General features: G+C 43.0%; 1 protein-coding gene across 2 annotated transcripts; it reads left to right on the forward strand.

Annotated features, from left to right (window-relative positions):
* The first annotated feature begins 3,305 nt into the window (after nucleotides 1–3,305).
* OPTN (optineurin) lies at nucleotides 3,306–25,199 on the forward strand. Of its 2 annotated transcripts, none has more exons than XM_065648358.1 (14): nucleotides 3,306–3,390; nucleotides 4,193–4,372; nucleotides 6,194–6,393; nucleotides 8,962–9,117; nucleotides 10,454–10,530; nucleotides 12,604–12,738; nucleotides 13,858–13,942; nucleotides 16,721–16,836; nucleotides 17,511–17,660; nucleotides 18,359–18,452; nucleotides 19,097–19,255; nucleotides 19,933–20,063; nucleotides 21,059–21,138; nucleotides 21,335–25,199. In XM_065648358.1, the coding sequence occupies exons 2-14, from the start codon at nucleotides 4,207–4,209 to the stop codon at nucleotides 21,454–21,456; spliced, it is 1,671 nt and encodes a 556-aa protein (XP_065504430.1). In that variant the 5' UTR covers nucleotides 3,306–3,390; nucleotides 4,193–4,206; the 3' UTR covers nucleotides 21,457–25,199. The 2 variants fall into 2 exon arrangements, with proteins under 2 accessions (XP_065504430.1, XP_065504439.1); XM_065648367.1 differs by having other exon boundaries at nucleotides 12,607–12,738.
* Nucleotides 25,200–26,899: the final 1,700 nt, after the last annotated feature.

Below are 26,899 nucleotides of genomic sequence, written 5' to 3' on the forward strand. Positions count from 1 at the left end.
CTCAGAGAAAGCAATCCAGACTGGTGTAGTGTATATTCATGGTGTCCTGAGAGAGAAGTCGTTCTTTGGGCTATATCTGTGCAGTATCTATGGGATCCTGGCCAAAATCAGGAGTTTCCAGCAGCTACCACAGCATCGGTCAGACACAAGAAGGCAACACTGAGACTAGAAAGACAGGAAGAGCAGAGCCAACATAAAAGAGTCAGAGGCAGCATGAGTTCCACATAATGTAAGACAGACAGACTGATAAAATTTAAGCCCCATGTGTATATATCTAGAGATATACATAGAGACAGTTCTTTGTATCTAAGCTTTTTGAAGTCCAAGCCTTTGTCCCAGATTTGTTAGTCCAGGGCTCAGCTCCTGGACAACTGCAAAAATCAGTATCCAAGCTGTTAGCCCAGGACGACACGAAGATAATTCAGCACAACCCTCTGTCACTTCAGACTAAGCTGAGCTGTGTTATCTCACATTTGCTGGAGAGTAAGGGTGCACACAAAGACTGTTTCCATGGCTCAGCTACCGCAAGGGAATTTCTTAAGTAACTTGATTGAATCTGGGCCCTCGGACCCAGAGCTGACCGATATCTATTTTCACAAACAAATGTTATGGAGTGGCTTGGGGAAAGCCAGACACTTTTATACTTCTTACCTCGAAATATTTACCATCTGTGAAGTACAGCAAAGATAGATGACTTACTCATAACTCAGCCCAGCAGTTGAGACCACTCGACAGAGAGTTAGAACAGAAGTCTCCTTCCTTCACAGAGCCAACACACTTCACTCCTGCATGCTACCCATGACCTGCAGAATGGACAAAACAAATTCATCATATGAGACCGTGGTGGAAAAAAAAGATCTGAATAAAATAAATGGGCCCAAACAATTGTTTTCTCTGGTGTATTCCCACAATGCTGATGTGCAACAAGAGTTTCGTGCAAACACTTTAATGTTCCTTCGACAGAAGCAGTTTTTCATTTTATGTAAAAAACTTAATTTGTCTCATTTTTTTATTTTTCACGAGGCCTCTTTGGTTATTTCTCTCCCTCCCGTAACTACAAGAACTTTGATTTTGCTTTGGCTTTCAAAAAGCAAAATGTTTCATTCCAATTAGAGTCAGATACATCACTTCTGATTCCAAGCAACCCGCTTCTATTTTACAACTGCAAGCAAGGATGGTTCTTGCATTTGGATCTCTTCAAAGAATTGCGAGATACATAGATCTTATTGGCAGTGAAGCACACATCAAAATGCTAAACTGCTCCCCCAAAACCTTGTACATTTGCTAATTAAGACCTGTTCCCAAAACCAAATTCTGGGTACTACAAACAGATCTGGGATTACTGTGAGAAAAAAAAAAAAACCACAACAAACAAACAGCTATCTGGAGTGTAATAAAATAGCAAATGCTTCTTTAAATTCCTCTGACAAATGAAAAAAGTTGTTCTACCTTTGCCTTTGCTGCACATGCAGCAAGGTCCTGGAGTTTGCAAGAACTTAGCTCAGAGCTCAAATAAAAAGCCATGACAGGCTGCTCGTATTTCTGTCCCTCATTCTCACAGAAGCTACTTTTATTGCCACTCTAGCTCCCATATGCTCCTGTGTAACGTACCAGCCATGGATGCAGGGATGGGAGACAACAGTAATTCAGAGATCACACTCCCTCAAGCAGAGAAAATGTCAGTGTATCTACAAGGTGCTGGGTTCCCTTTGTTAGCAGTGTAAGCAGAAAGCACATGGATTATGGGCTCAGCGCGCATAAACCTGGTATCAGACCTGTTCTTTACCACGCAGGTGGTCCTAAGTGTTTGCTGGTTTTATTTCTAGGGAGATTTGTAACCTGCCCTCTCAATTTGGATGTTGAAGCTCCTCAGCTGTAAAAGGATTGCTCCCTGCCAGCATCCACCACCTGTCCTCTCTGTCACACTGGGGAGCTCCTGGCTGCAGTGCTTGGAGGGCAGCTGGGGAGACCATCCACAGAAGGGGATGACTTCACCTTACAGCTGACAGTCCACAGCTCCTAGGGGATATCGAAGCAGCATTTTCAAACCAAAAGGGCTGATTTTCAAGCCATGTGTTTTTTTGATAAAAGAGTGATATTTTACACATAGAAAGCTGACATTTTAGCTAAAATGGCATTTTTTTTCCCATTGAAAACAAAGGAACAAAAATATCATAGCTGGCCCTGTTACCAAAGAACAGGCACCGTGGGGTACTTCCCACCCAGCATCCTGCTCAGGACAGTCATTCGGATGAACTGCCCCAACTAACTCCGTCCATGGGAATCAGGCATTCGAGGACTTCCCGGGTCAGACACTGCATCCAGCTAATTTAACAGCCCTTATGGGCGACACCCCCATAGTGTGTCAAAACCCATCCTAATTGATTTGATCGCGTGGCAATAATCACTAAAACGTCATTACGCCCTGTGCGAAAGGTGCTCCCTTTCGTTTGCCTCACACTCACTGTCTGATCTCATCTTTTAGGCCTTGTGCAAAAAGAAGCCTTTCCTAATCATAGAATCGTTTGTGTTGGAAGGGACCTTCCAAGCTCATCCAGTCCAACCCCTGCCATGAGCAGGGACATCTTCACCAGCTCAGGTTGCTCAGAGCCCCGTCCAGCCTGGCCTGGGATGTCTCCAGGGATGGTTCATCCACCACCTCTCTGGGCAACCTGGGACAGGGTTTTACCACCCTCAGTGTAAAAAATTTCTTCCTTTTGTCTAGTCTGAATCTGCCCACTTTTAGTTTAAAACCATCATCCCTTGCCCTGTCATAACAGGCCCCACTAAAAAGTCTGTCCCCATCTTTCTTATCAGCCCTTTTAAGCACTGAAAGGCCGCACTAAGGTCTCCCCGGAGCTTCTCTTCTCCAGCTGAACACCCCAGCTCTCTCAGCCTGTCCTCCCAGCAGAGCTGTTCCAGCCTCGGGTCATTTCTGTGGCTCCTCTGGCCCCTCTCCAGCAGGTCCATGTAACCATCCCTCTTGATGCCGCTCGCTGCTCCACCATACGCAGTCTTTCCTTCCCCAGTGCAGCCCCACCATTTCCCCCCTGACAGGCTCTGTGCTCCCCACACGACCTTGCTTCCCCTTGGGGGATTTTACTTCGGTTCCCGCTCGGCTGGCCGGCCGGGGGCTCCTCGGGGCGAGAAGCGGGGGAGCATGAGGGAAGGCGGGCGCTGTGTGCCCGAGAGAGGGCAAGGGCGGCGGAGGGACAACCGGCACCGGGAGGCCCGTATGCCGGGCGGGCGGTGGGCGGGAAGCCCGGAGCTCGGGAAGTCCCCGCGGAGGAGGAGGAGGAGGAGGATGATGAAGGAGGGGGAGGAGGAGGCGGGGACGGGCAGTCAGCTGAGCCGGGCCGCCGCCGCCGCCATGGGCGCTCCGTGAGGGGGGTGAGCGGGGAGGCGCTCGGCGGGGAGCGGCGGTGGCTGCCCCTGAGGGGAGCGCCTGGCGCGGGGGAACGGCGGGCGGGGGCGGCTCTCCCTGCCGGGGGCCGTGGGCGGGCTCGCCCGCTGACTCGGCGGCTCCGGGGTGGGCCTGCGCCGGGGAAGGGCGAGCGGGGAAACGCCGGTTTGCGGCGCCCGGAGGCCGTCCCCGGGCCGGCCGTGGTGGTGGCGGGGGACGGGGCGGGCGTGACTAGGCAGAGGCGGGTGCCTCAGGCGGTACCGCGCCAGGGTGCCGGCTCTGTGGTGGTGGAGAAGGAAAGAAAAGGGCCAAGAAAGCGAAAATGAAAGTTAAAAGTCGGCGGAAATGGGATCTCGGCGTGAAACGCAGCGTCAGAAGGCCGAGCGGGGCCTGTCCGGGCCGGGCGGTGCCCGGGGCTGCGCGCCCCGGGGCGGGAGCTGCCGAGCGCCCCAAATCCTGCCCGGCCGCGGGCGCCCGGGGCTGGTGAGGGAAAAAGGGGAGAGGGGGTGAGACAGGGGCGGTGGTTGTTTCATCCCCAGAGAAAGGGGCTCCCCAGGAAGGGTCGGTTAGCCCGAGAGCCGTCTCTTGTTCGTGCAGTCCTGTCAGGGGTTAATGGGATATGGAGACTTATGAACGCCCTGATATAGCAGGGTCAGAGGGATTGAAAGCTGCTTGTGCGTTATGACAAGACGCGTGGCTTGCTTGTCTGAATAAAATGAAGGTATGGTTATGTTTTCTTTATAAACACTGGGCAAGGAATTGAGACTTTTCCCTTTGCAAACCATGTAGTAGACACCTCAGAGATGTCCAGCAAGTTGAAGAGCCGTCCTGCTGAAAATGGAGAGCGTCCCAGGAGTAGAATGGAAAACGGAACGGACAGTGTGGCTGCCCCCACCCTTAGTACCTACACCCCAGAAGAGATGGTACAACAGATGAAAGAACTGATCACTGAGAACAATGAGCTAAAAGGTGAATGTGCATGTGAACTGGTCTTGAAATGCAAAAGCCCCAAGCTGCTTCTGTGGATTTTTTTTTTTTTTTTTTTTGTCCTATGAGTGTTCAGTGCTCATTTGCCATTGCTGGATAACATTTTGTACCAGGGTAGCATTTGCTGTATAAGTCACTCTGCAAGTGGCAAGGCCAGTTTGACAGGACACATCGAACTGAATCAATATGGAAGATTAGTAGGAGAACAGCCCAATTTATTGGTGACATATTTGCTCCAGAATTACACATACAGGTAGTATAACGCTGTATATTTTAGCAGACAAGGTGAAAAATCTCGTCCTATGATATGCTCTTTGCTCATCAACCTCTAAGAGCTTTTTTGCTTTATATTTTGGGACTGGTGGGCAGCTCCACTACAGACAAAGTTTTGCCATAGCTGCATCAGGAGGGGTGGGTACCACACTGCCCAGAGCAGTTTGGGCTGGGGTGCTGTCTGAAAGGGGCTGCAGAGGGGAATTGGAGCAGGTTGTCCTACAGTGTGTGTAGTAACAATTGTGAACATTTAGATGTGGCAACATCTTCTGTACTTCAAAAGGAAGTGGCTGCTGTGGCGGGGTCTATCTGGGAGAAACTGGTAGTTTTCCCTGAAAATGCATAATGAGTTGAACCTTTCAGGTGAGAGAGTTTTGCTTCTGGATCCCAGGACTTTAGGTGTCGGATATGGTTTGTTGTTTTTTAAAGGGATAGAGCAAAACCCAAGGGATTTGGAAATTTTTCTCTGTAAAAGACAGGTGTACCTCACTGTTTATATGGCAGCAGAGCATGAAGTCACATATCTTGTGTGCTGTGATTTTACACTAGTGTTTAAATTCCACTTGAATCATCTTTGGACCAGGTCCAAGTTCTCTGCATTGGAGTCTCATGGGTATCTGGCAGGAAAGTTGTTTCTAGAAGTGTCTCTGGTATTTTGCCAAAAGCTCCTGTATCATATAAGATAATGTTTTGGGACCATATTTACAGCTGCTGTAACTCATACCTTGCAGAATCATTCTACAGAGCTGCATTTATTTACATAATGTGAAGGACTTGTTGGCAGTTTATAATATGACATCAGGACATAATGGAAGTTACTGGAAAACACAATTTATAAAAGATTTCCAAGTAACTGGCTTTGACATTGTTGCTTTAAAAAAGCAAGTCATTGACTCTTCTTAAAAATTTTGTAAGCATTTTGCAATAGTAAGGCTGACGTTACGTACTGACTTGGTTACATACATATGGTTTCCCAGCCAGGGGGAACTGACTTTGCTCAAAGTTGTCAGATATATTTTTTTCAACACTTTCAGTCAAATCTTAACCAAATGTTCAAGGAGAGCATTGTTGGGCATATTTGAGACTTTTGATTTGATAGATCCGTTTTCATGCAGTAGTTTACCAGTCCAGGATGTCTGTTGTCCCTACCAAGTCTCAGTAGTTTCAGACCCTCAGTTCAGTAGTTTAATTTGCGTTGATCATGTAAATAACACATGCAGCAAGGTACCAAGTACCTCTTGTGAACAAGACTTCTTGCTTGTACTTCTTGGTTTAGGAATAAGTCAAGAAGTGAGACACTCTGGGCATGTGGTTTCAGCAGCGGATTTAATGCTATTTATTATAGTGCTAACAAGCTATAATAAGTTTAGTTTTGATTTGGTATTTAAAATACTTGAGGAGGAGGGTCACGTTTCGTACCTAATTATTGCTAACCCACTGAAGAATGCTGAGCTCAGTGTAGAGGAAATCGGCTGTTTCATTGTCAGAGTATTAATGTTAATCAATATCTTGTCTCTGGCTGTCGTTTAGAAGCCATGAAGGTGCATAACCAAGCTATGAAGGACCGATATGAGGAACTTGCCATCTGGCGAGAGAAGCAGAAAGAAGAAAGAGAATTTTATGAATCGAAGTTTAAGGAAGCTAAGCAGTGCTTGTTAGCCAAGTGCATTGAAAATGAACAGCTACAGCAACAACTTCAGAGCTTAAAGGAAAAAGAAGGAGCTGAAATGGTAAATAAGGCATTGGTTGGATTGACATGATTTTAAATTGAAAGTCTGGAATGTTCATGTCCCTTCAGCACACTGCGAAGTTTGGAGATTTGTTAACAGTTTTATTTGTATGCTCTAACAAGCAGTCTTAGCCTGACTTATTTTATAAAGTGAGTCTTCTCAGAGTGTAGTAGTAGAAAATTGTGCCACGTCCAAGATAATTGACATTTTAATTAACATTTACTTAATAATAATTAACATTATTGACATAAGAAATTAAGATTTCTTGCTAACTTTTCATTCTTTATTTTGTTTAGTGTTGGATATCTCTTGACTTTATCCTGCCCTTTGCTTGTTAGATTATCTCTCATGATTATTTAATTGCTTTTGTGTTTCCAGGGAGAAGTTGACACGTACGCAAAAAAAAAAAAAATTACCTGCCATTTATTTTTATTCTATCATTCTCCTCTCATGAAAACTCTTTTATTGAGGTCAGATTAGATCTGTACTTCTGCTGCCCCATCTGAGTCTGATGGAGCTTCCTCCCTTTCTCTTACCTTTGGCTCCATAATACGTCATTTCTCCAGTTGCGGGCAATTGCTCAGTAGCCCGGCAGCACTTTGAAGGTACTACTGAAGACATCTATGAACAAAGCCGATTAAAACAAAGCCTGGTTTGTGTCTCACATGGTCATGTGAAGATGAGTTTAATGAGAACTTTCATGTAGAGGTGAACTGATGTGTCCTGGTATCTGGTACTTCAGGAACCATGTGAGTTCTCTGTTGCATGATGAAGGATGAGTGTATTAGCCTTTTTCTCAGCAGAGACACTAGTAGACTCTCCTTTTCTCTCCAGACTGCCTATTTTATGGAACTCCATAAGAAAATTTGGAGTATATAAATCAAAATTGGCCAGTGAGTTAGTAAGTTACAAGGAGGAAGAAAGTCATGTTTATATAGTATGATTATGTAAGTATTACTTACACAATCTTTACTTTACAGGCTAAAAGTTGTGTTTCAGGATTGTCAAGGAAATTCAGAATGTCGTAAATCTGCAATAGTTTTTAAAGGGAAGTAGAGGATTTATTTTGTCTCTAACCTCTTTTGGAACTTCTTGTACTTTGAATACATGTTACTGGCAGAGTGATCCAATCTGCTTGGGTAATCCAGCATCCGGATAAGTAAAAATAAATCTCTTCTAATGATCTCATTCCAAGAGCTTCATAGAGTAAGCACTGGTTCTTCTGTGATTCTTCGCAGTTTTATCAGCCGGTGGTAACTGTAATTTAGACAGCAACATTGTCATTTCTAATCATGATTTTTGGGTTGACTGTCATTTAAGCCAAAATTACTTTCTCTCTTGAGTGCTTTAGTTACACTTTTTTTTTTCTTTTTTCTTTGGTTTAGAAAGAGCATGAAAAAAATTTCTTCTAACAGAAAGACTAATTTAAAATCAGTCTAATTTCTCTAACCTCTGTAGTTTACTATTAACTGAGATAGACTGTAATCCATTGCTACCGTTAAGTGACATCTCTGATTCACTCAAAGTAAATCAGAGATATGTTGTGTTACCTCCCTTAGTGATAAACCAGCACTCATAGGAGAGTTTCTCTCAAAACTCTAACTCTGTTAGCACAGTAAAGCTGTCTCTTCCTCACTGGAGCTGACTCTAATTGCATCCTCTTACAGCCTAAGCACAAAATCAGAGACTGCAGCAAGTCAGGTGGGTAGGGTGGTACTGCAGGATGAGAGACACTGTCAGCATAGCAAGAGTTTGGAGATTTGGCATGAATGATAGATTAGAATGTAATTCAGACTCCAGGAATTGTCCAGAACATACATCGACGGTACGCGGTGTAATAAAGGCATTACCAGGAGATGGAAGGCTCAGATTACAAAATGAGGAAGAAATAAATTCACAGGGAAAGTTTCATTATGGGGAGAGGCATCTAAAGGAGAGAGAAGAAAATGAGGCTTCCTGGTTATCTAGAGGGTTTTGAGGATCCTGGGGAAAGAGAAGAGGCAGAAGGTGAAGGGGAGATGAAGTTTGGGCAGAATCTTTGAAGGACAGAGGCTTTGTGGAAGGGAAGGGTTACAGGGAGATGTACATGGAAATGGGGTACAGAGAAGTTGTTTGGTGGGGGAAGGCTGAAAGTGGGATATGCAGAAAAGCCCTCTGCCCACTGGTCTTTTCTCCCTAGAATCTTAGGTAGATTTTGGAAAGAAGAATAAGGGTGAAAAAAGACAACAATTCTGGACAATAATTCTGTAGGTTGGCTGAGGGCTGATGTTCTAGTGAGAGACATAGATTCAGGCAAAGATTTACATCTTAATTATCTGTGCATTCAGAGAGCCAGGCCCATGTTTTCCGGAAGCATGATGCTCATCATTTGATTAACTTGGTTTCACAGTTTAGACTTGTTGCTGTCTAGTGGACCAAAGCACAGTTTAGGGATCCATACACTGGGTTTTTCCAAGCAAACCTAAGCAAAGAAGAACAGGATGCGGGACGTCGTTGTTATGTTCAGGCTCTTTGCTCCTTGGCTATTTTTTCCTTTTACTTGGCTAATGCAGGATTTGTTTATCCCAGGAGGGCTGCGTGGCTCCCGAGAAGGAAGTGAGGCAGCTGAAATCCCAGGTGCAGCGGCTCCAGGCTGAGAAGGCAGATCTACTAGCCATCATTTCAGAGCTGCAGGTCAAGCTGAACATCTCAGCAGAGGATTCTTTTGTGGAGATTGGGATGAACGTAAGTGAGGGGAATAAAAAGAACACAGCGACCTGCAGCCAGAAACCTTGGTTCCAGCATGGTCCTCCTTTTTTTGCAGACTGAATTTTCTCCTCGTATGAGGGTAAATGATGAGGAAGTCAGGTCTGAGTGTAATTGGAGTCACCATGTTTACTTGATGACATTCTACAGTGAGTTATTTAGCACCCTGTGTTCCTTTAGAAGAAAGGGTGAATCTATGAAAATGAAATCTATGTCAGTGAAACTTCTTTATGCCTCTTTGAGAGGGAACAGCAAACTGCCAGCAACAGTGGTAACACAAGATACAGGCACAGCGGATTTGGGAGAGGTGTTGCACAGTCTCTTAGATTACCTGACATGGAGCACTTGTGTATTACAAGATTTAGTTGTAAAGGACTTTTATTTTTATCCTTCTGTGCCCAAAGTAAATTAATTTCATAGGTAGCCTCAAACACACTAAAAATATTCAGTGGAAAAAACAACATGGTCCAGCAGGTGACTTCAGACTAATTCAAAATGTTAAGAGTGGAGTCTTAGTTGGAATTCCTGGGAACATCGGTACCAGGTTTAGTTAAGGGGCAGCACCTATGCATAAAGGGGGGGCATTTTATTTTGAAAATGGGGCTCACTTTCTACTGACAGCTGTGTAGAGACACAGGCAAACAAAACTAAGTGCAAACTGTAGGGTGTTCCCTAGAGGCACAAAGATCTACTTTTTTCTGCTCTTCTATCTGAAAAATCTTCACACGCAAAATGTGAAATACGAGAAGTCTCCACTACCCCTATAACAGCATATCCCTCTCCAGAAAGCAAAAGTGCAACAACAAATGAAGATAATGTAATTAAAACTGACTTGGAGTTGTTCAAGAAAACTTCAGACTGCAGGAAACCAAAAAAGATTCTCTTTTGGGGTACAAAGATCAAGGAGTGAGTTTTGCAGTGAGGAAAAAAACAGTAATTCTCTTGGGAGACAGAAGAGTGCTTTTTAGGTTTGTATTTAAAGTCACCTGCAGTGATGTTGGCTGTTGCTGTGTGGTGCCCAGTCATCTTTGTAGGGGAGAGAGGCCATGGAAGTTGCTGATAAAAGGGGAAGGCCAAATGTCATTGTTGTTCCTCTCCTCTGATCAGTCCGGGATAGATGCAGAGAAAGGCATGTGAAGTATTTTAAGTTAAGAATTTCCAAATGTGAGACTGATTTGTAGCACTTTTGTGTTTTCTTTATTTATACTGCCATGATAGTAGTTTTCCCTGTTTTTTTTCCTTCCTTAACTCAAGTAAATAAAACTGTGTCCAGCTTAGTCCAAATACCAAGCTAATAGTGTTTTTTCTTTCCTAGGAAGGAGGAATAAATAGAACCACAAAGGAAAATCAAGAGAATAGTGATGAAATGACGAGTAATGTTGCTGTCTACATGTACGTAGGTTCTTATGTGATGTGTGTGATTCAGGCTTTTGACATGTGTTTTGTTTTCAGCATGAGTGAACTTTTTTTCTATGAGGAATGCACTAGAAAGTCCTGGTTTTCTGTGTTGCAGTAGCTCTACCATTCTACTATGTCAGAAAGACTCTCAGCTCTCTTGACATTTTTCTTTCCAGTTTTCATCAGCTGACGAGAGGGAGTGTGTATTCTAGCCACTTCACCAAGCATTTATGCACATGATGACTTCCCAACTTTTCAGACTTTTAAGGGAGGCTAAACAGAAAATATAAAGATAGAGGCTGCTGGGCCTCCCTTCATTGTAGTCATCAAACACCATCTAATAGAGTATCTGTCCTCTACCCGATTATAACAATGTTGGTAAGAATCTGAGGTCTTGTAATCTTTCAGATCTGACCTCTGTCTGTTCTGTTTGTGTGGGGCTGGTATAAAGTGTATCACGGTGGGGTACACAGACAGTGCAATGTCATAATCCTTATTTTTCCAGGCTTAAGATACCAGCATTCTGTTTAGGTTACTTCTCAAAATTTGATCTTTACATCATCTTCAGGGCACAAGGGACTTTCTTGCCCCTAGCTGAACCTTTGCTCCTCATGGTCATAAACAGCTGATACTACTAAACTTTCCATTTTGGATACTGCCCAATTTAGCAGCTAGATGGTTGTGGCTGAACTCTCTTTGTGGCCTTTACTTTTGGAAAGAAAGGATATAGAAAGTGCTAAGGGCATAGCACGCCAGAAAGTTGTGCTCCATGTACAGGTTTCCCCTTAAACCCCTGTCACTCCCTACATCACAGTGTTTCAATGTAGTGACATAGAAAACTTGTTCCTCAGCCTGCACTTAAGAAGTTGAAGGGGGGAAAAAAAGTTGTGGTTGTAGATGAAACAGAGAGTTGCTGACCACAGACCATGCTGCAAGTATTCAACTTGTTGTTAGTTGTGGCTCGTGAGAACATTCTGATTAAAAGAAGACATTCTCTGTGGGACTTGCTTACCTTTTGTTGAATATCTGGGCCGTATCTACAAGAACAGGGGGTATATGTACCTCTTAAAATATTTTGACGTGTCTTTGTCCAGCATTGAAACTTTAGACTGGTGCTGTTAACAGGTTCAGAGTAATGTGATCCACTCCGGACAGGTTATTTCTGTAAGAGTAGAACGGTGCACTAAAAATCCCCTGATAAAAGTTATTTACTTAAAATATCTTGGCTGAACACTGTCTTTAGGGTATTGAATTTTGCTCACCAAAGACTTCTAGCTCTCAAGAGCGCGTGGAGGACTATGCTTTACTTTCTGTTCTGAACTACAAAAGCAAAGTTTTAAACACATGCTGTTTTACAGCCGAGCTTCTGAAATGTTCAATGGATGTAACCCACACATCTTACCATATAGTGTGGGGGTTTTGACTTTCTGTCTAGATGGACATGAAAATGGAGGGAATGGAATATGATGTTTTATCACCAGGAAATTATCTTACCTTATTTTTCAGATAGTTTTGTATTTTTGTTTTTGTTCACTCCTACAGTAGCATAATGTGATTTTTGAAAAGAGCTACAGAATATGAGGGAGGTGAAATATTGATGAGATTTTTTTCTGAAAGGGAAATTTCTGATGACTGTTTTTAGTGGAACGTGCCTCCTTTTCGTGGAAAGGAATGAGACAGAGATAAGAAATGTTGCATGTTTCATTGGAAAAAAATGTTATTTTGGGAACAGACACCAGCACTTTGCAGAAGGGGCTGCAAAGTAGGTCAGAATAAACTCACTGGGTTTTATATTGTCTTGACTGCTTTTGTTTTCCTTATTTAAGCACTAAATTGTTCCCCCAGCTTGAAGGGAACTATCTGAGCACCACACAAAGCAGGGGCTGCATTTGCACACACAGGGACTGTGGCCAGCAGCTCGTGGGCAGGTCTTGGTTCTTGGAAATGAGCCCTTTTGCTTTGATTTTCAGCACTGTGTGAAATGGTGGCCTCTCAGGCTGGGTCCCGGAAGTAGGAATAAGTTCTAAAATCGTAGCTGTTGTTATTTACATCTGATTTGGTTTGAAGCAGGAGCAAACCTGCAGATGAACCGAAGAATTTGGAGTCTGAGGAGCTAACTGTGAGCCAGCTGCTCTGCAGCCTTAGAAATGAAACTCAGAAGAGGGAAACACTTGAGAAGGAGCTTCAGGATCACAAAGAAAGGTATGAAGTAGGGGCACCCTAACATTTGGAGCTGTTTTCTTTCAGGGCTGCTGCAGTTACCAAGTCTGTGACTGATCAGAGACAAGCTGAAATACCAGTGTGACCTGGATGGGGAATTTCGTGAGCACTCCATAGTAATAACTTATTTTTGTGGTAGTCCTTAATAGGGATAAACCACAGGTTCTCTTCCATGGACAAAACGTTTCCACGTTTTAGTATTATTTTCTATAGCACCACAGATCAAGACAAATTACCCATTTCCTCTTGGATTCGAACTTTCCCCGGGTTACGCCAGAATGGTATGATGAGTAGTTGAGGATGTTCTCTCCACTTGTTCCTCCATAGTTATTTGGTTTTGTATGAATCATCTGCATGTGGGGCCTTAAGCAAATCACTATGTATAAAACAGGGATTACAATCCTCTTTGTGATATTGGCAGGCTACATTTAGCAATATGTGAGCTAGAAAAGCTCCTTAGAAATTTCTAAAATAAATTTAATTCCAAATTTCTCTAAGAGAGAGTTTTTCCAGTGAGACCTTCCATCTCAGCTCAGTTGTTTTGCTACAGATTGGCACGACTCGTCAGGCATGGAAAATTGCCTCAGCAATAGCTGTTGCAAATCCCCACTTCACAGAGACAGAGTGAGACTTTCTGGACATTATCTGCTCTGAAAGGTTGGTCTCACAGTAATTGCTTCTACGTGATCTTCCTAGAAGAGGTAATGAGAAATAGCAAATGATTCTTAGAAATCTCAGCCTCTGAAAATATCAAAGGAAAACAGAGGCAATATTAATTACTGGATTCAGGGAACAGACTGACCTGTTTCCAAAGAGTTAGCAGTTTTGGCCCATACCAAAAATCGATCACTGTGTATTGAATATCACTGTCCTTCACCACACCTGCAGACTTACGCATCTATTTTAATTACACATACATGCTGTATTCTTCAGGAACTCCCATGATTGTGTAGGCTTTCCTGCATCTACGTGCTTTCAATTTTGCCTCTCATTTGTGGCTCTGATGTTAGAAAGAGAGTACATCATCTGCATTAAATCCTTGAATAGTCACAATTTAAATATATGCCAAATCCATTATTGTTGGATCCTTCTATTTTCCAGACTGTCAAAGCTGGAGAAAGAAGTGAGCAACTGCCTGGAGAGTGGGACACAAACTGAACAGAAAGAAGAGGAGAGTTCAGAGGCTGTAAGTACCTGTCCTGAGCTGAGATTTAACAACATATAGCTTTCTTGTCAAGGTCAACAACCTCAGGGCCACTTGCGCTCAGGGAGCAAGGGGCAATTATCCTGCACAGGGTATGGAAGTGAATTTTGAACTCTGCAATCCATATCTTAGAGGTGGTTCCAAATTACACCAGCCACCAAAAAGAGGCTAAGAATTAAGGAAGCATGGCATAACTGCAGATATGCCTCATTGCTCTGGCCATGCCCGCTAAATGGAGATAGATGAAGTGATTTCTAGCTCCAGAAATTCTTCTAGACTGGGTGAATTTTCTCACTGCTGGCTCAGTCAGCTTTTGGATCAGAATCCAATGACAATGTACTGTGAAGCAGAATTTAAATGTGGAGCTCATGTGGCACCTGGTTTGTTTTTTTCATCATGTTTTTGGTGAGATGTATTACAGTGGTGGGACATAACTATCTTGCACTGAGACACAGTTCCAGGCAAACTCAGTCCTGTTGTTTTCAATGAAGGTTTTGAATGGGTGTTGGGGTTGGGATTCTGCTCCTGAGTCAGACACCTAAATTTTTGTGCCTACTGCTGTAGGTGCCTTAGTTTGAGGAAAGCACGTAAGCTCCCAGAGCAGCAGAGATCCATTCAGGGTCAGTGCAATTGCATAATACAGGCAGATAAGAAAGCCTGTATATGGGGCACTGTGGGTTATCTGAGGTGCTGTGTGGGGTCAGCAAATATGTGGTGGGATCTGCTGGACCCACGTGCCCTTCTGAAGGCCAGGACAAGTATTTTAGGGCAGGGCTGGCTTAAACAAGACCAGTTTGTCGGCAGGCCAAGAGACTTTGTTTCTAAGGAAAGTAGATGATGTCTCAGTTCATTCTTTCCAGTATTTTTATCTCAACTTTCCCTGAGTTACAGCTTGAGCCAGATGCTCCTCATCTAAGTACTGGTATTGAGGTCAGCATAGTTCCATGCTTGTGATGGCGGTTGTTTCCATTTATGTGCTGTTTGGTTTCTTCAGAGGGCTTTTGTCAGTGGAGCTCTTGTTATGTCCCTCTCTTGTAAAATATAGATCTTTAATGAAACAATGTAGGGGTGCAGTGTGGACCATTTGAGGGCTCTGCATTTGAAGACATCCTGGGAGAGAAGAAAAAGCTTTTCAAGCTTGCTTTGGCTCTGGAGAGTGAGGAGCAGTTCCAAACAGCATCTGGACACCAACCTCAGCAAGATCTCCTGAGACAAGTCATCTTAAAGCACCACTGCAGTTCTGCTCTGCCTCTGCTGGGAGGCTGTGTGTGAGCTTGCCAGAAGCAGAGATCTAAGAGGCCGTGATTTAGGTGTTGATCCTTTCCTGAGGAGGCTAAGAAATGAGTGTTGGGGAGAGACAATCCGTACTGTGTGATGGGATTTTTTGAGTCAGGTTAGCCTTTTCTAGCAGTGAGGCTGCCAGACTTGCTTTCAACAAGCATGGATTGATTGTGTTCCAAGTAAGTAAAATATCTTGAATTATAATGGCTCCCACCAGGGACCAGCAATTCACAGTCCAACTTTATTAGAAGTCGCTCTTGCCAGTGTTATATGGTTTCATTGTTGACACATTTTCTGTTAAGGCAATTGCTACTGATGTCTAGTTTTCTCAAAATTGAAATGCCATCACCTTAGAAAAATCAGTTATTTCATCCGTGAGTGTGATTGCATTAGTTGGATTACCTCATGAAGTCATTTTGTGGCTTGTTTTTCAGCTATAATGGTAAAAGAATGGTTGCTTTTTGCTTCTGAGATAGAAAAAGCATAGTGCTTTGTTATGTTCAGTCCCTTTTGCTTTGTATGACTAGTGACGTATATTAGTTTTGTCAGTTTGTGGAGAGTGTCCTCAGCGTCTGTCAGTCAACAATTTTGTCCTGTCTGCCTCTCAGTCACACTGGCTGCGTTCCACACTTCTGCACCGAAATGACAGCTGAAGTGTTTGCAGGTCATCATGGATGAACAACTTTGATTGCTTCAGTTTCCTGGGGAAGTGGTGGACTGTCCCTGTTAGAAAACTGGAGCTCTTCTTCAAGGAAAAAGGACAGCAGCATGCTCTTGTTATGCTTGGTATCTTTTTAGCCACAGCCACCCAGCTCATTATCAAGCTGGACTGGAGACTTTCTGTGCATTTGATAAGACATTATCAGTGAAAATCACAGTACTAAGGAGAGCTAAACTGACGCTAGTGTGATGATGAGATTCAGATGTTTCCTTGGGAAAGCTCCAGGATGCACCTCCAGAGACTACAGACCAGCAGGAATCAAAGATTTCATGCCTTCTGGAGTGTGGATATATATTTTAAGAACTGAAACTGAGGTGTCCTTTGTGTCTTGGGTTGGAGGAGAACCCAGCTGCTGTTTCTTTCCTCCTTGTTTTTTGCCTGTCTTTAGGATCCTTTAGTGATCTTCCTGTGGTCCGAAGGCCAAATGAAAGGGCCAGAAACTCACAACAAAACTGATTATAATTTTACTAGAAACCATTTTCTTGGTTTGCAAAGTTGATTCATGAATGCACAGTAATGAAGTTACTATTTTATGAGAGAGTTAAGACAAAAAGAGGTTCTGCCATATTTGGCAATAATTGGTAATTGTGGAGCCTCATGGATGAAGCCTTATTCCTGAGCATAGAGTGTAACGGTGCTTATTGATCGACGCTGTTTTCTCTAGAGAAAGAATGATACTTCCTGCTGACGTCTCTTAGCCTGCAACTTTGCTATCTTGAATTGTCCAAATGTAATTTTCCTTATTTTTTCTCTAAAAGGTTGGCAGTGAAGTAGAAGCCCTGAATTTGCAAGTTTGTGCTCTGTTTAAAGAGCTTCAGGAAGCCCATGAGAAGTTAAAAGAAGCAGAATTGATTCAGAAGAAACTTCAAGAAAAGTAAGGTTCAGAAGAACAAAAGCTCTGCCGTGACACCCAGTATATATTTCTATGACAAATCCCACTTCGGGAGATTCACCAGCTCTACAAATATCAGCTTGAGTATCTGTTACATTGAAACTGTAAAAGGTTGCTCCTTCTTTGTAAATGAAGATGAAAGTACAGAAACTCAGTAATTGTGAGAAAATCTGAGCTGCCAACCTAGTTCTACAAATAGAACCCCAGTGCCTTGAATTTTAAGATTTGGTTTTTAACCCTTCCTGATGTAAAGGCAAATCTTTCCTGTTTTCTGCTTCACATAATCGATCCCTGTTCTAGTCTTAGGAAAAAGCTAAGGGACCTGGTTATGACCCTTTTCACATGAACCGTCTGTGCTTTTGAAGACCAATTGTATAGGTAATAAAAAGTGGTTACAAGACCCTCACTTCACTTGCTTAGTTTTCTGTCCAATTCCAGTTCTTTGAGATTCATCATAGTAAGACAGTAAATGTAGATTTCAGTAGCTTTGTTTTCTGATAGTCGCATATAGACTAATTTTTGTCCTTCCTTGTTCTTCATCAAAACAAGCCTTTAAAGTGAACAGCACAAAGATTCTTTTTGTAATATGCCTAGTGTGACAAATCCATCAGGAAAAGGTGAACAGAAGAGATGAACCTTTTTCCTTGTTCTGTCAGGTGCCAAGTACTGGAAAAGAAAAGCTTGGCTACTGCATCAGAGTTGGAAGAGAAGCAGCAGCTAATATACAGCATCAAGAAGCTGGAGCTTCAGGTGGAGAGCATGCAGGCAGAGGTCAAGCTGGAACAAGCCAAGACACAGGAAGAAAAGTGAGTACGATTTGATTTTATATTATATTTTGCGGGAGGTGTTGTCAGTGAGGAAGGGAAATCCAAGAGAACTTGGCCAAAGGGGAACTGAATCTGAAATCAGGTGGTGGCAATGGTGGGAAAGTGACATAAATGATGAGGGCTATGTTGCCTACAATACATTTGCAACTCAGAGAGGTACGTATGCAGGGAAGTTGAAGTAAAGAGACACTGTTTGCTCTGTCTCCCTGCTCCCTGTCCTGTACAGTCCATGTGAGGAGTGTGAAAATGTCAGTCCAAGCTGTACAGAGAGGCTGAACTGCCTGAAGGACCTGTCTTCAGCTGCTGGAGAAGCTGCTTATTATCACTTGAAGTCTCTGAATCAAGACTTGGATATCTTCCGAAGAGAGGTGTTATATTTTGAACAGAATTTGTGAGCTTGATATAAAAATATTGAGTGATGGATTCTTCAGTCTGAAATGCAGATGATCAGTGAGGACGTTTGTTTGGACTCAGTCCATGGATAGTGCAGCACACAGCTCGTGGGAAGAGAAATGTCGAGACACGAAGCATTATTTTTTTCTTATCAGAAATACAAAATCATGTGCGAGGAGCTGGTGGTGGTTTTTTGTTTTGTTTTTTTCTAAATTCTGACAGATTATTTAGATTTCAAATAATTAAGTGTTTCAAACTTTCACCTCTTTTCTTGTCATAAACAGGGCAAGATATAGTAGCTTGCAGGATGCATACGGCAAACTGCTTCCTCAGCTCACTGAGGCAATGAAAACAATCAATGAAATGAAACTCAAAGAGGTAAATTCATCACAAGAGGAAATCATAATTAATTAGGGGGGAGCGGGAAGGGAAGGAAGAATGTATCTAGAAACAAATTTAGGCAGGAAACAACTGTCATCCCTTCCACATAATACAGAATGCAATATAGCAGCGTTGCTCTGATAAACATAGATCCTGTGCTGTCAATTATAGAAAACTTGATCCACACATCAATACTTTCATGGTGTTTTCTAGATAAGGTCTAATCTGCAGTGCAGTATGGAGTCCAGTCCTTAGAGATCAGTGATATGCAGCATACTTAGTAAATATGGGAAGGCAGACCTCTAAACATTTTTGTAATCTTAAACAGAATGTCTGTCACCATCCTGCTCATAACTGAGGCTGCATAGAAGTGCCAGATTCTTCTGTATTATTTTGGAAAATGGGAGAACATCTTTTGCAGAGTCCATTAGGAAGTTCTTTTTTAATTTGATACAGTGTAGTTCAAAAGCTCAAAAGTAATCTTTAAATTAAAATATCAGTCACCACTGCTGTCTTAGTGCAAGTCCCTTCGATGGCCAAAATTGGAAGCTTTTCCAAGGGTGGGAGGAGCGAAAATGAACTTTTACTTCAAGCAGTGTTGTATTCTGAGTTCATCTCGTAATCATAGTTCTTCCTTGCAGCTGGACAAAGTGGATAAAGCTGTGGTGGAACAACTGAATGCAAAGGTGGAGTTGGCAGAACAAGCCCTTGCTGCAAAGCAGCTCCAGATAGATGAAATGAAGCAGCTCATTGTTAAACAAGAGGAGGACCTTGAGACCATGGCTGTGCTCCGTGCTCAGGTACCGGCTCTTCAGAAATTGCCTAGTTCCCCCAGCCAATATTCAGAAACCAGAAGGAGCTGTTTAACGGTTCACTCTGGAATACTGAATACATTTCCTCAATTCCAAAGCACAATTCCCTTACTCAGCCTTGCAGATCCCCATGGAGCTTTTACCACCATATCCTATGGTTCTGTAGGAGGAGCTGTCTATGCTGGAGTCTGGCACAACAAACAAAAGCTGGGAATACACATGTTTATGTATTTAAAACCACTGCCTTAAGAATCACTGCATATGTTTAGGGATGATTTTACTCAAACCAGTGTGTGTAAACAGTGACTAAAAACGCACAGAACTGGCATCTTGGCCCGATTCCACCGTCTGTGCCACAGATTTGTCCGTGTCATCGGTCAAGTCACCTCACTGCTTGTTTATGCCTCGTTTCTGCCTCTGCACAGCAGAGCGCGGTAGCACTGTCCCAGATAAGGCACCTGAAGTATCTTCTACAAAATCCAGAAACTACTGAGTCTTCTTCGCCTTGTAAGTAGTGCAGGTCTTTTGCTTCACAGCGTGTAGGTGCTGTAGGAGTGTTCGGGATAGATGCAGGCTATGACACAGACTTGCTATTTTGGCATAATATGTGATTATGGATCAGTCTAAGTTACAAATTCTGAGCATGATTTTGTTTCTCCAATCAGATGGAGGTTTATTGTTCTGACTTCCATGCTGAGAGGGCAGCAAGAGAGAAGATCCATGAGGAGAAGGAGCAGTTGGCTGTCCAGCTGGCATACCTGCTAAAAGAGCAGCAAAACCTTGAAGATCTTGGCCGGTGAGAACAGACTTTGGCTGATCTACCTTTGAACTGTCTTGTTACCCCATGTGCTGGAGCTGACCAACATTGTCCTGCTAGCAGGACAGGTGCAAACAACTTTGCAGACACTTATTTCTTGGTTAATTTGAATTTTAAAAGAGGAAAAAAAGAAATGACTGACTTCTCATTTTAATTTTGTGATAGAATCTCTGTAAGGTGTGTTAGTTCTTACTTGGGTGCCTTTGCAAGTTTTCACTTCAGATGATTCCTACTTGGTAAATTCTCTATGCTGATTCATTTGAGTTTCTTTGGATTCTGGCCTCAATTTTAGTGGTGAATCTGCAGCTAAACTTGCTGTGTGTGTGCCAGGGATATTTGCTGCTTCTCTAGGTGGCAAGGGTGACTCTCCATAGTTTCAAGTACTTTGACACCCTGGAATTGCACCATTTTAGCACTCTTAGCTGTAAAAGATAAAAAAGAAATAATAGCCATGTGTCCTCTGGTCATCGTTTGGAAGCCATGGGTACGAGTGCCCAAAATTTGAAGAATCAAGTTACATTTCACATTAACTGTGCACTGAACCCTTTTTCTGCTATAACTTGTTTCTCTACTTTGATCAAATTTGTAGTTTGCTCTGAATAGCTGCGAGTCCTTGGAGTTTTCCAGAGGAGTGTGCCCCAGGTCCCTCAGCGTGTACCTGCCCAAATCCCGCCGGTGTCAATTGTGTGACCCTGATTTCAGCAGGACCCTGCCACAATCTCACACAGCAGCAGTGTTTTTAGGTCCTGTTCCTGAGCAGCAGTTCCAGACTAAATGCATGACTAGTTGACATGATTGACTTGCGAATCCTTTGATTTATTCTGAAACCTCTTACATTTTCTGGAGACAGAAGGAAGATAACCTTTTGCTCAGTCTTTTCTCAGAGCCCTTGACTGATTTTTTTTTTTTTTAATTATTATTATTATTTATTATTGTTATTATTATTTTAAAATTATTATTATTTTTATTCTCAGAAACACTTTGGCGGAGATGCAGAATCGCCACGGAGCCCGGGCACCGGATCAGGAACACTCACCTCGCCTTGTCCAAAGAGGTACTGTGAGCTCACGGGGCCGGGCCCTGCCGTGTTCAGTTTAACACAGGTCTGCTTGGCTGCAAGCAGCTCCCCAGCTCCCCTATTCTGGATTCTCTGACTGTTCGGAGAAAACCGCCAATCCTCTTTCCTCCACAAAAAAGAGTGAAAAAATCAAGTAATATAACAGGTAATCATTTATCTTCTCTGCTTACAGGAACTGGTAGTCAAGACTGGCCAGAGCAGCGAAATATCTCAATGTATTCATGTCCCAAATGTGAAGAAATTCTACCCGATTTGGACACACTGCAGATTCACGTTATGGACTGCATTAACTGAGTGATGCCCTCCAATTCTTCTTCTTCTGGAATTTCACCTGCCGAACACATTCTGTTTCTTCCCACCCGAATAATGCTCTCTCTTACATCCAGTGAAGGAGGTTTTCAGGGTTTTTCTCATTAATTCAATGGCAAAAGGGTAGAACTCCTACCCTGCCCTGTACTCGCTAATCTTATTTTAATCTGCTTTAGAAAAATAATTTTATAGGTTAGCAAGATGGATGCATTAAAGAACTCCTGGTGTGTCTGCTGCTATGAAATCTTTAAGGAACATTCCCCGATGTGTTATGGCCGGCCTGCAGAACGGGGCTGAATCACTGAAGTCAGAAGGGATATATGGGATATATGCTGATAATTAAAGTACTGTGAGCCTGTATATACTTCATCTGTCATATACGATACATCACAAAATTAATACATTAAAAAAGCTGTTTGAGAAGCTTTCAGCAAAATGGAGTAGTGCTGTATTCATCGGGCATTTAAATGAATCTGCTCTTTCTCCAGATGGCAGTTTTATTGTTGCCCTTGTGGCCACGCTAATCTGATGTTAAAATTTTGATGGCTTATGTAACTTCTTGATTTAGCCAGATGTGGATGAGGTTTAAAACAGATCATTTAGGTCTGATAGATGTAGCTCCTGGTGTACCCAAGTCACTTGGTTTTATAGAATTTGTTCATTTTTAAGGTGGTGTAGTGATTATTCTTTATTATAATAATTTGAACCTGTACAGTATTGTGCTAGAAAGCGCTGAGATGGATGTAACCTAATTTAAAGAGGAGTATATAATGGATTTTCACATCTCAAAGTAAATCTATTACAAATATAAATTTATCTATGCCTGTGAATACTTTGGAGCCTGAAATGGGATTGCAAATACCTGAGGCTGAAAAGCTCATGTAGAAAGGACTGTTCTTGCCCTCCATGGTGTTTTTATCTCAACAAAAAAAAACCAGTTCTTAAATTGCCATTGCATAGGGGAGGAAAACACACAACTTAACAAAATACGAACCAGCATAAACGGCAGGAAACAACTCAAGCAAATTGCTGGGATCCATGGAAATGAGGAATTTCATCTCTTTTGCAAATAGTTAACATTTGCACTATTGGAAACCACAGGGAAGGGAATGAAGAGGTGCACGAAAACCTTCAGCCAAAATGGTGTCTCCTTACGGCGTCGTCTTCCTGCTGAAGAAAATAAAATGTTGGTCACTTTGGCTCCGCCCAGTTGCAATGAAACCTCCAAGTAGTTTTGGACAGTTCTGCCAACCTTGGTGTAAGGAAAGATTCTTATTTTTTTCCTTCATTGTTCAAAACTGAATTTCTGGAAGGAAATATGCCAGGACTCATTAGTGATCCAGTAGTTAAATCTGTGCTGTCTTGTTCTGCGGTCGGTCTGTCGGGCTCCCCGAGGAACACCAGAAAGGTTCGTTTGTGCCCAGTCCCCTTCATCCTGATTGCCAGAAGTGTGAGCAGGGTGGAATGATCACACAACCGGAATGTGGAAGTTCAACATTTTATTTTTAGTATTACTTTATTCTTCTTGCCTCATCCTTCCACTTCGAAGTTCACATTATAATAAGCATGAAGGTTTCCTGATTTGACGTTACAGCGCGCTGGTCTCAGAGGTGTTGGGTTACCAGAGTTAGGAAGCCCAAAACCTCCTTCATGTATAGTCAGTGTAATCTATAGAAATACTCGGACCTCTTGAAGTTAAAATGGAAGAGAAACTACATTTATAACTAAAGTGCGTGTGCTAGAGTAGATTTATGTAAAGGGCAAAACTATAACAAAATGCAATTGTAATTAGTTTTTCTTTGTACATTTGTAATGGTTTTAACAAAAAAGGGTGCCCTGATCCCAAAACCTTACTCTGACCATGGGATGTGCTTATCTGAGGGACTCGTCAGTTAAAAAGTTGTTCGGAATTAAGCAAGCAGGAATTTGTGTCTCTGGATTTTAGGCAACTGCATATTCCTAATGTAGAAAGAAATGAGCAGAAGGGAAAAGGTGAGGGAAATGTCTTTTGTGGAGGGGGTCACCTAAAAGCCCCCTGAAGGACTGTGTGGACCATAAGCTTCCTGCAGAATTAGTGCGAGTGAAAGTGATTGACTTAATGTATCCAGCTTCATTAGGTGGTGCCATGGTCACTATAAACTGCTACTTTGTGCAGTCAGATCAAAATACTCATTTTTCAGCATTAGTCTAATCAAAGGGATGTAGGATACCACGACTGGATGGGCAGAGTTATAGCAGATATCTTGTATTTGGATGTGACAAATTCTCCTGTCAAGCTATGTCCATAAATAAGTGCTCCTCTAAATTGTCCTGTGGATGAAGATCCAAGTCACGAGGAGAAAACACACTGAGCAGATAAATAGTGGAATTAGAAATAAAAAGTTTAGTCACTCAGTATTTTGCTTCAAACCTGAAATAGAAACTATTATAGAGCTGATTAATGAAAACACAGGCCTCAATAGCACAAGATTTATGTTTCGCTTGAAGCAGATGAATATTCTTAAAATGCACACGAGAAAAATACCTGCAGATGTTTCCTGGGCTAAAGAAAATATTCTTTCACATTGTGCTGTCAGTGAACTCTCAGCTACCGATACCAGGAGCAACAATCCCTTTTTTGCCCTTAAAGTGAGGAGTCGCTTTCAATTTGCTCGTTGTCACCATTGTTCTAATTATCCCTTGTAGACTCTGGATTCTACTTTTCTGTTACCTGTAACTCATCTTCTCACCCAGCTTCATCCATAGCTTCAGGTACTGCAAGAGCTGACTGAAATCTGTTGTGAAGAGGTGTTCCTGGGCTTGGCTGCAACCTTCTTCATCAATTACAAGTACTCCCAGCAGATGCAATCTCTTACTGGCTTTTAAGTGGTTCCTCGAGACAACAGGATTTATGGGCTTTTTTCACTGAATCCAATTTTATTATGGGAGCTGTGTGATAGTTATGGATTCTGCAGTGATCAAAATCTGATGGAAATGCTACTAGGCCAAAATCAAGCTAATAGAATGGTAATAGAGCTGATTTCATCTCAGGAGCATTAACCTTAATGAAAACACGGAAAATCAATGTGAAACGCCAACAGAGGAATTACTTATGCATCCATCAAGTCCAAATTAATGATTTTAAGAGGCTTCAGAAAGAGAAAGGCCCTAACACGAGATTATGAACAGGAAGACATGGGCATTACCCTGTTTCCCTGAGAATAAGACCTATCCCAAAAATAAGCCCTAGCATGATTTTGAGGATGCTCGAACTATAAGCCCTACTCCAAAAATAAGCCCTAGTTAAAGTTCATTTTAAAAGTCAGTTTAAATAGTGTCCAGGCAGCTATACATGTAAAAAAGTAGTAAGTTTTGGAGCAAAAATTAATAGAAGACCCTGTCTTATTTTTGGGAAAATAGGGTAGCTGAAGTACTTCTTCACAGAAATATAAGATAGTAGGTCTAAAACTGCAAATCAGGAGGGACAAGGAACTGCAAAGAGTAAAACCACAATACATTGAAACCTGTTCATGCAACAGGGAGGGTTACTTGTCTGTTATTGTCACCATTAACTACAGCCCAGAGGACAGATGTTCTGTCATGACAGGCGGCCAGGGCCAGCAGATGTTCCTTAGCACCGGTTTAAGAGCCCTTTTGTTTTCCATTTGTTTAGTCTCTTTGTTTTCCCTTAGATGAAGCATAAAATGTATTTGTGTTTTAAAGTGACTAAATGCTACATGTGCATGAAATCATACTCGTCTGTATATCTCTGTTTTTAACAAAAGACATTCTTGGTGTAGCAGCATGTCCTGCAATCAGTACCCCGACTCGATGTGGAACAGGAGACAGAAGTTTTTCATTCCACTTCAGATTTAAAATCCAGCCTGGGAAGGGGCCAGAAGAGTCCTGTGGGGTGGGCTTGAGACTCATGAGCAGGAAGGTATCTCTGGGTTTGCAGACCTCGTGTCACAGGAGCAGGCAAGCTACCGCTACTCCACTTAGATGGAGGGTAGGAGGACTTGGCGATGTTTTGTGATCAGTCCGGGTCACACCAGCAATCAGCAGCGAGAAGGTGGGAAAATATAAAAAACACAGCGTCCCGATGCCTGCCGACGGATCTGCACCCATGGCAAGATGGGACACGAGGCATTTCTCCAATTCCACCGCGGATGAGCAGCAACAGAGAGGAGCCCTCGGGCTCTCAACGCCCACACGTTCCTCCCCAGCCCCGGTCGTTCCTCACTGCTCTGGCTCCTCTGAAACACCTTTGCACAAACATCGTGCAGGGGGTGCATCCAGAACGAGTCGGCTCAGCATGCCTGGGTAGGCATAGTGTTTTAGGGAGAAAACCCCAAAACAAGAGAGTCTAACATGACACACGCCAGGCAGTTCAGTCTGAAACTATACGGCAGAGCATTTCAACTGCTCAGCGGAGTATTTCTCTCTTTGAGTTTTTTCCTGTCGTCTGCTGGAACTTCTTATAGATTCCTTCAGCTACCACAGAATTTCTGTCCTTAATTTATCTTTCCTAATGTGGTACTGGTACCGTCAGCCTTTAAATACCAGAGATATCCTCTTTTTCTTTGTATATTGTCTTGCGGGGTGGATTTAGTGCAAAAGCCTTGAGATCTGAGCTCAAATCCTTCTGGTTTTCGGGCAATTCTGGGGCAATTTCTGCATAGAATTGATGCAATGGGGAAATGACTAGAGCGATGAGCTGGTACATATTCAGAAATATGTTTCACAGAATCATCACTGCTTGTACTGAAAAAATACTGAACCGGACTACAAAATCCTGTCAACTACAGAAGACACTCCCCTTGCTACAAGACCTTGAGGTGCTGGAGCAAGTTGGGAGAAGGGAACGGAGCTGGGGACGGGGCTGGAGCACAAGTGTGATGGGAGCGGCTGAGGGAGCTGGGGGTTCAGCTGGAGAACAGGAGCCGAGGGGAGACCTTCTGATCTCTGAACTGCCTGAGAGGAGCTTGGAGCGTGGAGGGGGTTGGTCTCTGCTCCCAAGTAACAAGTGATAGGGTGAGAGGAAATGGCCTCAAGTTGCACCAGGGGAGGTTTAGATTGGATATTAGGAAAAATTGTTCCCAGAAAGGGTTGTCGGGCATTGGAACAGGCTGCCCAGGGCAGTGGTGGAGTCACCATCCCTGGAGGGGTTTAAAAGGTGCATAAATTCGGTTCTTAGGGACATGGTTTAGTGCCGGTGTTGACAGTTGGACTCAATGATCTTGACGGTCTCTTCCAACCACGGCGATTCTATGATTCTAATACCTGCGTTTGAATTTGCTGGCTTAACACAACTGCTGAGGTTATTTAGGTTGTTCAGAGGAGCGTGACGCCGGCTCTGACCACCCCGGGACACTGCCCAGACACGGGCAGGCACACCCAGAGCCACCCAGGGCTGTGGGGACACCGGGACACTGCCCGCAGCCCCTCT

The sequence above is a fragment of the Caloenas nicobarica genome, chromosome 1 (assembly GCF_036013445.1).
Source record: "Caloenas nicobarica isolate bCalNic1 chromosome 1, bCalNic1.hap1, whole genome shotgun sequence".
Taxonomy (NCBI): domain Eukaryota; kingdom Metazoa; phylum Chordata; class Aves; order Columbiformes; family Columbidae; genus Caloenas; species Caloenas nicobarica.

What these genes read in the sequence shown, in the direction of transcription:
- OPTN (XM_065648358.1), top strand. Translation starts at nt 4,207, where the DNA reads ATGTCCAGCAAGTTGAAGAGCCGTCCTGCTGAAAATGGAGAGCGTCCC. An exon ending in TGAGAACAATGAGCTAAAAG is followed by an intron (nt 4,373 to 6,193) that starts GTGAATGTGCAT and finishes GCTGTCGTTTAG; the next exon opens with AAGCCATGAAGGTGCATAAC. An exon ending in ATGAAATGAAACTCAAAGAG is followed by an intron (nt 18,453 to 19,096) that starts GTAAATTCATCA and finishes TCTTCCTTGCAG; the next exon opens with CTGGACAAAGTGGATAAAGC.